Raw genomic sequence first — 12,447 nt, 5'->3', positions numbered from 1 at the left:
ATGTTCTACGCAGCGAATGCCCTTCCAGCTGCAACCCATCACTGCGAACATCCATACACACTCATTCACACTCATTTACTACGGACAATTTAGCTTACCCAATTCACTTGTAGCACATGTCCTTGGACTATGGGAGAAACCGGAGCACTCAGAGGATACCCACGCCAACACTGGGAGAACATGCAAACTCCACACAGAAATGCCAACTGACCCAACCTCAGGGTGCCTCAATGGTTGCCTTACAGCAAGAAGGTTGCTGGTTCAAGTCCTAGTTAGGGGCCACTTGGCATTTCTGTGTGGGGGTGCTCTAGTTTCCCCCACAGTCCAAAGACATGCACTATAGGTGAAGAGAGTGTATGGGTGTTTCCTGGACAGGGTTGCGGCTGAAAGGGCATCTGCTGCATAAAACATAGGTTCATTCTACTGTGGTGACTCCTGATAAATAAGGGACTAAGCCTAAGGAAAAAGAATAAATGCATGATGGAATGTATTTCTACTATATAAAATATTCAGGGGCAATGATATATATATATATATATATATATATATATATATATATATATATATATATATATATATATATATATATATATATATATATATATACATACATAAGACAAATATAGGTGCACTCATTAATAATATAATTAAAATATTTTCACTAATTAGAACATTTAGAATTAAATATTCAATTAAGTGCAAGAAGTCAGAGGGCTCTATTTTAACGATCTAGACGCACAGGGTGAAAACGCATTAAGGGCGTATCTGAATCCACTTTTGCTATTTTAAGGATGGAAAAATACGCTGTGTGCCACGACGCATGGTCTGACAGGGTTGAGCTTATTCGCTTAATGAGTTATAGGTGTGTTTGGAGAATAAACCAATCAGAGTCTCATCTTCCATTCCCTTTAAGAGTCAGTTGCGTCACTCCATGGCGCATTTGCTATTTACATGGCGGACTTTGTAAGTGGAAAAACTGAACCCTTCACTAGCGAGAAAACAGTTAAACAGAGCATCTACAGCGTGAGAATGAGAGAATGAGCCTCCTCTATTCAGCCTTTCCTTTCACTTTCTCTTTCACTCTTTTGTGGATAAGGAAAGTGTTGTACGCACAGACATCCATTAGCCTACATAATTAATTTAGTTTGTTAAGCACAAAGATTTGTTTCAAAACTATTTATAAATTCAGTTTTAATTTCCAGCAAACGAATAAATGAGCAATGATAATAAAATGTGGTCAAAAAACTGAGTTATATCAAAATACACATGCTGTGCCCCATATGGTGCAAAACCTGACAGGTGGACAAATCTAAGCTTGTTTTTAATAAGACATATATAAATATGCATTTAATAAATACTACTACTAATATTAATAACATTATACCAAAGGAAATTGTCATGAATAATCTAAAAAAAAGCCCCCCAAGATGAAGAAGGCATGGAGGCAGTGGTTTTTATATTAATGTAGAAAATAATAATTTTTGTAATATTTTAATCCTTTAATTCATTTTTCATTTGTAAAGATATTTGTGTATCGCTGTACATACTGTGTGTTTTAAGCTATGTGTAAGCGAGGCGCACAACTAATGTGCTCTGTGCTGGACGTTAGAACTGCTTTCAGCTGGTCTATTGCAAAGTCTATTTTAGTTCCTCAAAATAGCAATGCGCCAACAGAGCACCTTAACATCTTTTCTCTTTTCTGGCAGAAAAATGGATAATTAATGTTGCATTGATCTGAAAATAGCAACACATCGGGAAAACACGTCTTGCGCTTTATTGCGTCGGGTGTATGATAGGGGCCAGAGTGTTAAAACAGCTGCCTCCTTGGTGCAAGATTGTAAAAGCAAATTTTTTTTTTGGCTACTTGTAACAGTGGAAAATTATTAAAATTGAACCTGCTGCACTTTATATAAAATAGCTCGCCTCGAAGTAATGGCTTTAATGCTGTTTACATAATAGAGCTGCTTTTTTGTATATGGTATAAATTCTTTTAACTGTTAGCCCTTATGTCCATCAAAATTTTTTTTATTTTGATTGTTTTGCAGTATTCTAAGCAACTATTGTAGTCATAAGTAGAGTTTAGTTATTTAAATTAATATACATTAATCAGCTGATGAGTCAAGAACCATTTTTAACTACGCTTAAAATAGAGAAATTGCACATAATAGACATATTAACAGAATAATCCAATGAAATCACATGGAGATATTTAAAAACAAAGATATTATTATCACTGTGCCCATGGTTTCCCCTAACGAATTAATTAAAAATAGTGATAATAAAAATAAATACAAGATATAGATGGTAACAAAATGTTAGCAGTCCTAAACATTTAAACATTAGTGTATCTTATATTTTATAACACAGCTCACATTTATGTATATTTTTTACTTTTGTCATATTGAGTTTCTATAATGTCTTGTGTTTTTTGTCTTATTCAGAGGGCACCGGTCGGCTCTTCTTCGAGTTTTATCGGCTGTTACACGAGGCCCGACCTAAAGAAGGAGATACCAGGCCGTTCTTCTGGCTCTTTGAGAACGTGGTGGCCATGGGTGTCAGCGACAAGAGGGACATCTCTCGCTTTTTAGAGGTTTGAAGTGATTGATACCATTATTTGTGTTCTGGTTGAGATGAGATTGTACTTACTAACCTCACATGACGATTAAGCTGTGCTGAATATTTCTCCTACTGTCAGTCGGGCATTGATGTACTATAAACCAGTGGATTTTGCTGCCATCTAGTGGTGTAATGACGTATTGTGCACAAAAATTGCCTTGTTAGTTTTTTAATGTAAAACTTTATTAAGTTATTATATATATATATATATATATATATATATATATATATATATATATATATATATATATATATATATATATATATATATATATATATATATATATATATATATATATACATACAAAAATCCAAGGGAAAATAGGCCAGTTAACCACATTTCATTTCAAACTAACCTAAAAATGTTAAATAAAAAAAGAAACGAAAAAAAAAACATTTGTGAACTGTGTGCTTAATCACAATCTGCAAAATCACTAATTTTGGAATATCTATTGCAGATAGACATCAGCAAAATTTAATTTTATGAAAGTTTTATGAAAATGTTTATTGTTACTGTATTAATTGTAAAATAAAAATAAAACATTTGCATTCCTGATGCTAATTTTCTTTACAAGTCCCAAACATTAGCAAAGATCAACATGTGTAGACATATTGTCTGACAAAAAAGATTATTCAGAGACAATTATACTAAATCAACCAACTCACACCTTCTTTTTTCATCCATCTTTCATCAATCAGTCATCTTCTGTTGCTGCTTGGAGTTTCATCGCTGATTGAAATTGTTGTTTCAGCCACAATTACCTGCTCAGTAGAACTTTCACAATTGCTGTTATTTTTAACTATATATTAGACATGATGATATTCAGTAGTATAATATATCATGATCATGCGTGATATTGTTATCTTGGACTCCTCAAAATACAATGATTAATGACTTATTATTTAAATACAATTTTGTAAATTTTTAGCATGTATTTTAAGAATATTTACACTGTTGTGTTCAAGGTTGAGTTCATCATAGCACCAAAGGCATGAATACTTAGTAGGCTATTTTCATTCATTCATTCGTTTTCTTTTCGGCTAAGTCCCTTTATTAATCTGGTGTCACCACAGTGGAATGAACCACCAACTTATCCAGCACATGCCCTTCCAGTCGCAACCCATCTCTAGGAAACATCCATACACACTCATACACTACGGACAATTTAGCCTACCCAATTTACCTGTACCGCCTGTCTTTGGATTGTGGGGGAAACCGGAGCACCCGGAGGAACCCCACGCAAACGCGGGGAGAACATGCAAACTCCACACAGAAACGCCAACTGACCCAGCCAAGGCTCGAACTAACGACTTTCTTGCTGTGAGGCAACAGCACTACCTACTGCGCCACCACGTCACCTAGGCTATTTTCAAATAAAAATATTGTTATATGCCTGAGACTGAGTTACATTTTCTAATTCTTTATACCGCTATTGTTAACAATGTTATTAAGATATTGGCTGTTTATTAGTACTTATAAAGTACATATTCTGCATGATCTTATTCTACATGTCAGATCTTAAACTTGTAACTATTACCTTCATAACTAACAATAAAACTAAATGTAGTTTATTGAGGCAAAAGTCATAGTTATGGCTTATTAATAGCAATAATTTAACTTACAAAAAAGCATGAGCTTGAGTTTAAAACCAAAAAGTACTTGTAAAGTATTTATTATTTTTAGGTAATGTTGATTTCCTAGTTCATATTTAATACCTCAATGAAATCTATACCTCGTAACTGTTTTATTTAATGGAGGTTCATGTAATAACTAAGAAAGTGCTGTTGTATTTGTTTAAAACTAAAACAAATGCTATCAATGTAATAATGCATCTTTATCCCCTGTAGCTATTTTAATGTATATTTAACTATATACTAATTTACTAGTGATACCTTAATGTAAAGTTGTACTTCATGATCCTTTTACAATTTATTTCATTTTTTTAAAAAGTAAGCCTGTGAAAATAATATTGTGAAAACATAATGTATCATTCAAGGAAAAAAAATGCAAAAAAAAAATCCCAACACAAAAACAAAATAACTGATGCATCCATTTTTTATGCAGTGCAACCCAGTGATGATTGATGCCAAGGAAGTGTCTGCAGCCCACAGAGCTCGCTATTTTTGGGGGAACCTGCCCGGCATGAACAGGTTAGTCTAAATCATACTCAGAATTAATTTCGTTATCTGTTCTCACTTTGGTATTCAAGTTTTATGTTTTCTTTCCCTTTCAGACCAATGTCTGCTATGTGCACTGATAAACTGGATCTTCAAGATTGTTTGGAGCATGGCAGGACAGCTAAGGTACGTCCTATATTGGTTGATTTAGTTGATTTCAATATAAAACTTTGTGTGGCCGCACAAAACAGCAGTTTCTTTTCACATCTTTTATAGTTTGGTAAAGTGCGGACCATCACTACTCGGTCGAATTCCATAAAGCAGGGGAAAGACCAGCATTTTCCTGTTTTCATGAATGACAAGGAGGACATCCTATGGTGCACTGAGATGGAGAGGTACGACAAAATAACTTCATGATTCTTTAAGATTCACTATTAAAGGGATAGTTCACCAAAAAATGAAAATCTACTGACTATTTACAAAAGAAGATCTTTTGAAGAAACCTGAAAACCATTGACCTCCATAGTAGGAAAAACAAATAATATTGAAGTCGATGGTCACAGATTTTTCTTCAAAAGATCTGCTTTTATGTTCAACAAAAGAATCAAATTTAAAACACAAGTGAAAAGTGAGTAAATTATGCAGAGTTCAGACTGAACGATTTTTAAAGTAGTCGCATCACATGTTTTCACACTAACTGACTATCTGGGGTAGCATTCTGTCGCTGCTGTGTTTACAATGCAGGATGAATCGGCGAGAGGGGTTTCACACTGCATGACCTTTACAATAGGAAGAATCACAGACAACTTTGTCTCGATCCGGAAACCACATCTCACAACTAAACACACGTGAGAAGTGACATGGAAACAATATGAGGTCACGCTTTACAGTAGTTAATCTTTTGTTATTAACTACATAATGTGAAAGACGTCTTTAGTGGGGTAGAAAATTAGAAAAATTACTTATTTAGCTCACCTGAGTTTTGAAGGGAATTAGCATTTTATCTTTAACTTTTTTTTAATGATATTGCTCAGATGACAAGTCAAACAGACACGCTCCTGCCAAATTTACACTAGTTTTCCCTCCATTTCTTGGCTCCAAATAAACTGAAAAGAAGCCCTTTTAACTTCTCCCCTAACCTCTCACTGGCCTGCAGATACCCATACTAGTGGATGCTGCTCTCTCATTGGCTATAGGTAATAGCAGATGTTATTTTGATTCAGAACACATTTCACATGGCATGATTTATCACCGCTCCAGATGTTTGACATGTCAAATATCTCATGGGTATCGGCAACTCTTCTGCGATTCTCTTAGATCACGTCTTTGATAGTTCACACTGTGTGATTGTTGCTCAAGTGCACGAGCACTGATTTGCCTGTGATTTCAGGCATTTGTCTGCGATTTCTCAAAACCTGTCGGCGAGTCAAAATTGGGGCTAAAATCATGCAGTCTGAACTCATAATGCTGAATTTTTTGGGTGAACTATCTCTTTAATAACTTGTGCCTAAATAAACCCCTAACCGTGTCGTCACTCCACCACCAGCAATGTATTTGCTGTATTTTTTTGCAGGGAGGCTTCTGAGTTCATGTGTAAGTGCTAGTCTAATTTTAACATGTTGTTTGTAGGAGATTGTGTGCCTTGTTTTTCAATTTTAACTTGTGCGCATTACAAATTACATTACAAACAGAAATCTGCCATAGCAATAATCAAGCTTTTGCTTTGATTTGCTTGGGAACTAATGTGGTTTGAACCAAACTTTATCAAATGTGGTTGGAACCAAAGTTTTTCTCTGGAATCTTCTCAAGTGGTGGACTAGGACATAGTGGACGTTCTGAAGTGCACTCAATCAATACCACAATGTACCTTAATAACGAGTACACAACCTATGAACACTCTGCGGCTACAGTACGCATGTGTCCCATGCTAACACGAATTGCTGTGGGATTGTGTTGGTTTGTTAAATAAAATAATAATCTAGCCTAAATAAAATTAAAGTGAAATATGCACAGTTTCAGAGAAGCCTATATTAAACTGTTTTCACTGTTAATGACAAATTTGAATAAGCAGGAAATGCTTTTACAATGTATTCGCAGCACTGAACATGTTCCCAGATTACCTCGGAAGAACAAACTCCGTTGGAAGGCTGAGAGAACTCAGAAACTCATTGTGAGAATGAAGATGTCTGCACAATTGTGCCAGTCTGTCAGATATATATATATATATATATATATATATATATATATAAAATAAACTACCTTAATGTTTTAGAAAAGGTAGTTAAAGTTTGCATAACCAATGATTGATCTTATCTACCCATGACCCACCCATAGGTAAATATTGCAGCTTATTTTTTGATCACCTGACCTGCACATTAATGGCAGCACCCGCTGATATAACCAAGAAAGGATGTGCTCCTATTGCACAGTGTCACCCACATGACGGAACTCGTCGTAAAGAACAAGAAAAAAATTAAACATGCTAGACTTTCTGCGATGGTGTTTTGAAGCGTCCCAGACATGTTATCAGTTGTCATGAACTATGCCACATTACATGAGAAGAAATGATTGAATCTTGTCACGACGCCCATTTGTCGTTTACAAATCCCTACGACACCCTACGTCAAGGAAATCATGCCAAATTCGTGTGATCTGACCAGGGTTTCGTCTCGAATCCACCCAGACTCCTCCCCCTTTTTCCTAGCATAATTCAGGGTAGGGGAGCATGGTGGCTCAGTGTTGCCTCACTGCAAGAAGGTTGCTGGTTTGAGTCCCGGCTGTTTCTGTGTAGAGTTCACATGTTCTCCCTGTGTTTGTGTGGGTTTCCTCCGGGTGCTCATGTTTTCCCGACATTCCAAAGACATGCAGTATAAACAAACTACAAACTAAATTGGCCATAGTATATTAGTGTGAGAGTGTATGGGTTATGGATGTAAGGGCATCCGCTGCGCAAAACATTTGCTCGAATAGTTGGCGGTTCATTCCACTGTGGCAACCCCTAATAAACAAAGGACGGCAAAGAAATTAATGAATGAATTCGGGGAGCTCTCGAGACCTACCTGAGCTCAGACACCCCTCTCTCTCTCAATAAAACGGGAGGGAGCCCCGGGCTCAATGATCTTCCGAACACGCTTTATTTATCAATCATCAAAGTGTGAACTCCTGAAAATCAATGACCTTCACTGCCTGATTGAGATATGATATAAAGTGGGTCTCAGACCGAACAAAAAGCACACATTAAATTCCATTGTTCTGGGTCATTTATTTAAAAATGTGAACATTTGTTTTACCATAGTATTTTCAATGGAGTTTCAACACTCACCTGCTGCTCCTCGTGGCACTTGTGTTTGAATGGCCTTTTATCTTGTTTCACACTTGAACAACTAAATGATTGCTTAAGTTTATTATACTGAATATATTAATTCATTCATTCATTTTCTTTTCGGCTTTGTCCCTTTATTAATCTGGGGTTGCCACAGCGGAATGAACCGCCAACTTATCCAGCATTTGTTTTATGCAGCGGGTGCCCTTCCAGCTGCAACCCATCACTGGGAAACACATACACACTTATTCACACACACATACACTACGGACAATTTAGCCTACCCAATTCACCTGTACTGCATGTCTTTGGACTGTGGGGAAAACCGGAGCACCCGGAGGAAACCCACGCGAATGCAGGGAGAACATGCAAACTCCACACAGAAACGCCAACTGACCCAGCCGAGGCTCAAACCAGTGACCTTCTTGCTGTGAGGCGACAGCACTACCTACTACACTACTGCGTCGCCCCTTAAAATTGAATATATTTCGAATAAATTACATTATCAATGCTATGAAAGGAAATTGAAAATAGGCACATCAATGTTTCAGATGTTGTATCAAACCAAACCGGAACCAATTATCTGCGCTAAACATTTGAACTAAATTGCAACCTGCATCTCTTATTCCTCAGGGTGTTCGGCTTTCCTGTCCATTACACAGACGTGTCGAACATGAGTCGTCTGGCCAGGCAGAGGCTGCTGGGAAGGTCATGGAGCGTCCCGGTCATCCGTCACTTGTTTGCACCACTCAAAGAGTACTTCGCCTGCGTCGGAACTTAAACTCAATACAGATGAGAAAAAATCGAAATATGATTTAATACCAAGAGCATCGAAACCAAGCTCTTTTATGTTATTTGCAAGTTCAACATCTAAACCGGTATTTCATGTTTGGTTTCTGTTTTCATCATTCTGGTTTGGAATAATTGACTCTTTTTTTTGTTTTGTTTTTAATTCTATTTAATTTTTTAAATAATTATTCGTTTGACTTTTTAGCAGTGTTATCCGGTATTTGGTTTATGTGTGGAAGCTATACTTGAGACATGGCCTCCTTTTAAAGGCACTGAAAGATGACGTAACACTTCAAAGCAGAAACGAGGAATTCAAAAGAGCATTTCTCCCAAACATTTTTTGTTTTATCGACTGTAGGGTCGCAAGATCCATCTCATTCTACAACGGTGCACGTATTTCCTCTCCTCCAAGCACCTGAGCCTCGGAGAGAGCAGGATGTTTTTTTTCTTTTATTTTTCCTCTTCAGTGTCAGGGGAGCTCTGTCTTAACCAATCCAAAACACCAGTTCACAAATACCTCTTTGTTTACAGTTTCTATACACAACTGAAGGTAATAAAAGGTACTACTGTAATAGGTGACAAAATGGTGCTTCAAGGTGGTGAAAAACATTGCAACTCATGTGGTGCTACTACTCGATAAAAAAAAAAACAGATCACGAGGGTCAAGTTTTCTACCGTCGTCAGGTTAAACGAATGACTGAAACCTTGAAAAAAAAGAGAAAAAGAAACAAATAAATGACAAAAAAAAAACGATTACAGGTCAAGCCAGGTCTGCCACATCTCATTTTATATATCTTTTACAGTCTTTTTGTACAATATTCTCTGGTGCTCTTTTCAAAAAGAAAAAAAAAACAACGACACCTCAGCCTTTCAATCCTTGAGGTCTGCTTCCTTCAGTATGCCTGCAAACCAGCCACATGGGCGGTGATGTTTTTTGTCATCCATACCTTGAAATCAAAGGCTGTGGGGTGCTACTTTTTTTCTAGTGTCGCCCAGGCTCGAATCATTACTGTACAACTTTTAGCATACGCGATGGGTACTGGACAAACGCCGACGGTCTATTATCGGCCAAGTGAATCGGCGTTCGCCTGAGCCGTCCGTAAGCTATTCTCAGTCAGGTGCAAAATTTCAAAGGTGCGGCTTCACAATGTTCTTCTACCTTTTTAAAGCAATTTTTTGTGCTGCGTTACCAACAATATCGAGCACTTTTGTATATGTATACTTCTTTATTTCGTTTTTTGTTGAAATCTTTTTTCCTTGATTATCGTGAATTGTTCTCTTTTTTCTTTTTTTTTGGGTTATGTTATATTGATGTGAAACCATTATATAAGGTAATACTTTGTTGTGTACAGTAGGGCTGTGCCAATAGATGTGAACGAATGAGCTAGGATAGAAAAAAAAATCCATCTGTCGTGCCGGTGGTGAAGGGGCCGAATTTTGAATAGCTCCCCTCTCATGTTTCCATGTGCTACGGAGTCGCTTTATCATAAGTCGCGTCGCGAAATAGTGTCTGCTCACCGCTATATAATCCCAAAGTGAGTGTGTTTGTTTAATATCTCTGTAGGAAAAGTAGTCGGATGGGGTGTCAGTGTGACATCGCTTACATCGCTTCTGGTCCCTATAGCAGCGTAGATCTGAAAACATTATTATGTTTGCCAATGGTGGATGTTGACCATGTCAATAATTTAGTTATCACGCAAGCTTATATAGGCTAAATTTGTGAATCTAATGATTAGAAACGGCCTCTATAATGAAATCCTCTTTTGTTTATTTAAGGCATTGCACTGCTTACATACCTTAACATTTGTCATGTTTTCCAAATTTTATATTCATGCCCAGATTTGTTTCTTTTTGTACATTTTGTACATAAAAAATTGTCTGTTGCTTTTTTTTAATGACCTATGAGATGTACAAATATAATTCTTTGCTAATATATATCATAGAATCAAAACAAAAAGAGGGGGGTAATTGACAAAATGGCAACAGGCTAATTGACGAGCTATAAAGCAGCAGATGTGTTTTGTAATTCGTATTTATATGTGGGATAAAACTAAAGCCAGCAGACACACAACGCCATCAGACGTTAATATTAGGTTAGATTTAGGTTGCCAGGATCTAAGGACAATGTTATTTTGATGTCCAATAATGACGTGAAATTACGTTGATATTTGGTTGATTTTAGGTTGTGTTGGATAGTGACCAAAATCCAACGTCTAACCAACGTCTAAGGACAACATTATTTCACATCAAATGACGTTGATATTTGGTTGATTTTAGGTTGTGTTGGAAATTGACCAAAATCCAACGTCTGATAGACGTCATAGTGGTAACGTCCACACAACGTCAAGCTGTAACATCATTAGACGTTGATATTTGGTTGTTTTTAGGTTGGACGTTGGACATAGACGTCGGTCTGACATCAACCCGATTTTCATTTCCAAACAAAATGCGACATCTCCATGACGTTTAGGTACAACGTCAATCTGACGTCATGTTGACGTCTTGTGCCTGCTGGGAAAGGATGAGTTCTCTAAGTGATTTTTAACAGTCCCATCTTTACTGCACAGCCCTACATACAAAAGCGTGTTTCAATTAGCTTTTTTGATTCTTTTAAAGAGAGGGATTGTAGGTGTTTTCCTAAGGTGCTAAACATTTTATCCAATTGAAAAAAAAATATATTATTTGGAAAAGAAATAAACTTGTCTTGATAATGACTGTTTTTTCCACTTTCGTTTGTTTCTTGTAGTATCGGAGAAGCACTATTATTTACTCTCTCATATAAAGATATTAACAAAGGCATTTTAAATTTGTACTTGAAAAAAAATGATGACAAATGATGAAAGATTCTTATATTGTTTTAGAATAGATATTGCTGTAGTTGGTGCTTATCTGTGGGAAATCATGTACTCATAATGGGAAAAAATAAAATAAAAACTTGTAATAAATTTTGCTGTTAACATGTACTTGCTTAATATCCAGGCAGAATTGCTTCAAAGTCCTACATTCCATGCCATGTATTCAGCCCTCCATTCTCTTTTGTTTCATAGTTTTTTACCATTTGATTTCCTCTCTTTTAATGTTGTTTAATTTGCTTTGTTTGAGTATATATATGAATATATTTGGCTGTAACAGCCTCTTGTTTTCTCTCCTAACAGGTTTTCTGTATATCTCAGTGACACTATTGATATTTGTGACCTCTGTTGTATCATATAAACCATTTTTCAGGCCTTCTATTCTTTTGCAATCTGCTCATACAGCAAATGTAGCAATCATTCGCCACCTCTGCCCCTTTTATGTACCCAGAACGAAGAAAAAATGGCTCCTTATGTACTTGTGCTGGAGAACACTTGAATAAATGTATTGTTTTTTTGTGAGAAATATATAGTTGTTTGTTTTATTTACAGGTATTTAGCATGCATGCCCCTGATTGTAATATATATGAATAATATATACGTATATACTCACATAACAATTCATACTTGTCGTCAGATCTGATTCGATGAGAAGTCTTTCTACCATGCAATCCCGTCAGTATCGCCAAGATAACCATACCATTCCATCTGCAGCATTTTTCAACTAGACAACTAGACATTTCTGATGAT

At 36.4% G+C, this 12,447-nt stretch overlaps 1 protein-coding gene across 5 annotated transcripts in view; it reads left to right on the top strand.

The window, feature by feature from the left end:
- The window catches only part of dnmt3ab (DNA (cytosine-5-)-methyltransferase 3 alpha b), a 102,124-nt gene extending 89,901 nt beyond the window's left edge, over nt 1–12,223 (top strand). For all 5 annotated transcript variants that reach the window (XM_056476337.1, XM_056476336.1, XM_056476338.1 and 2 more), the window contains 5 exons: nt 2,442–2,590; nt 4,682–4,767; nt 4,851–4,920; nt 5,011–5,129; nt 8,690–12,223. In XM_056476337.1, the coding sequence (XP_056332312.1) occupies nt 2,442–2,590; nt 4,682–4,767; nt 4,851–4,920; nt 5,011–5,129; nt 8,690–8,837 (572 nt within the window). In that variant the 3' untranslated portion in view covers nt 8,838–12,223. The remainder of the gene's footprint in view (nt 1–2,441; nt 2,591–4,681; nt 4,768–4,850; nt 4,921–5,010; nt 5,130–8,689) is intronic.
- Nucleotides 12,224–12,447: the final 224 nt, after the last annotated feature.

The sequence above is a fragment of the Danio aesculapii genome, chromosome 17 (assembly GCF_903798145.1).
Source record: "Danio aesculapii chromosome 17, fDanAes4.1, whole genome shotgun sequence".
In the NCBI taxonomy this organism is placed as follows: domain Eukaryota; kingdom Metazoa; phylum Chordata; class Actinopteri; order Cypriniformes; family Danionidae; genus Danio; species Danio aesculapii.
Note: the sequence above shows the minus strand (reverse complement) of the source record. Positions and strands in the feature narration are given on the sequence as shown.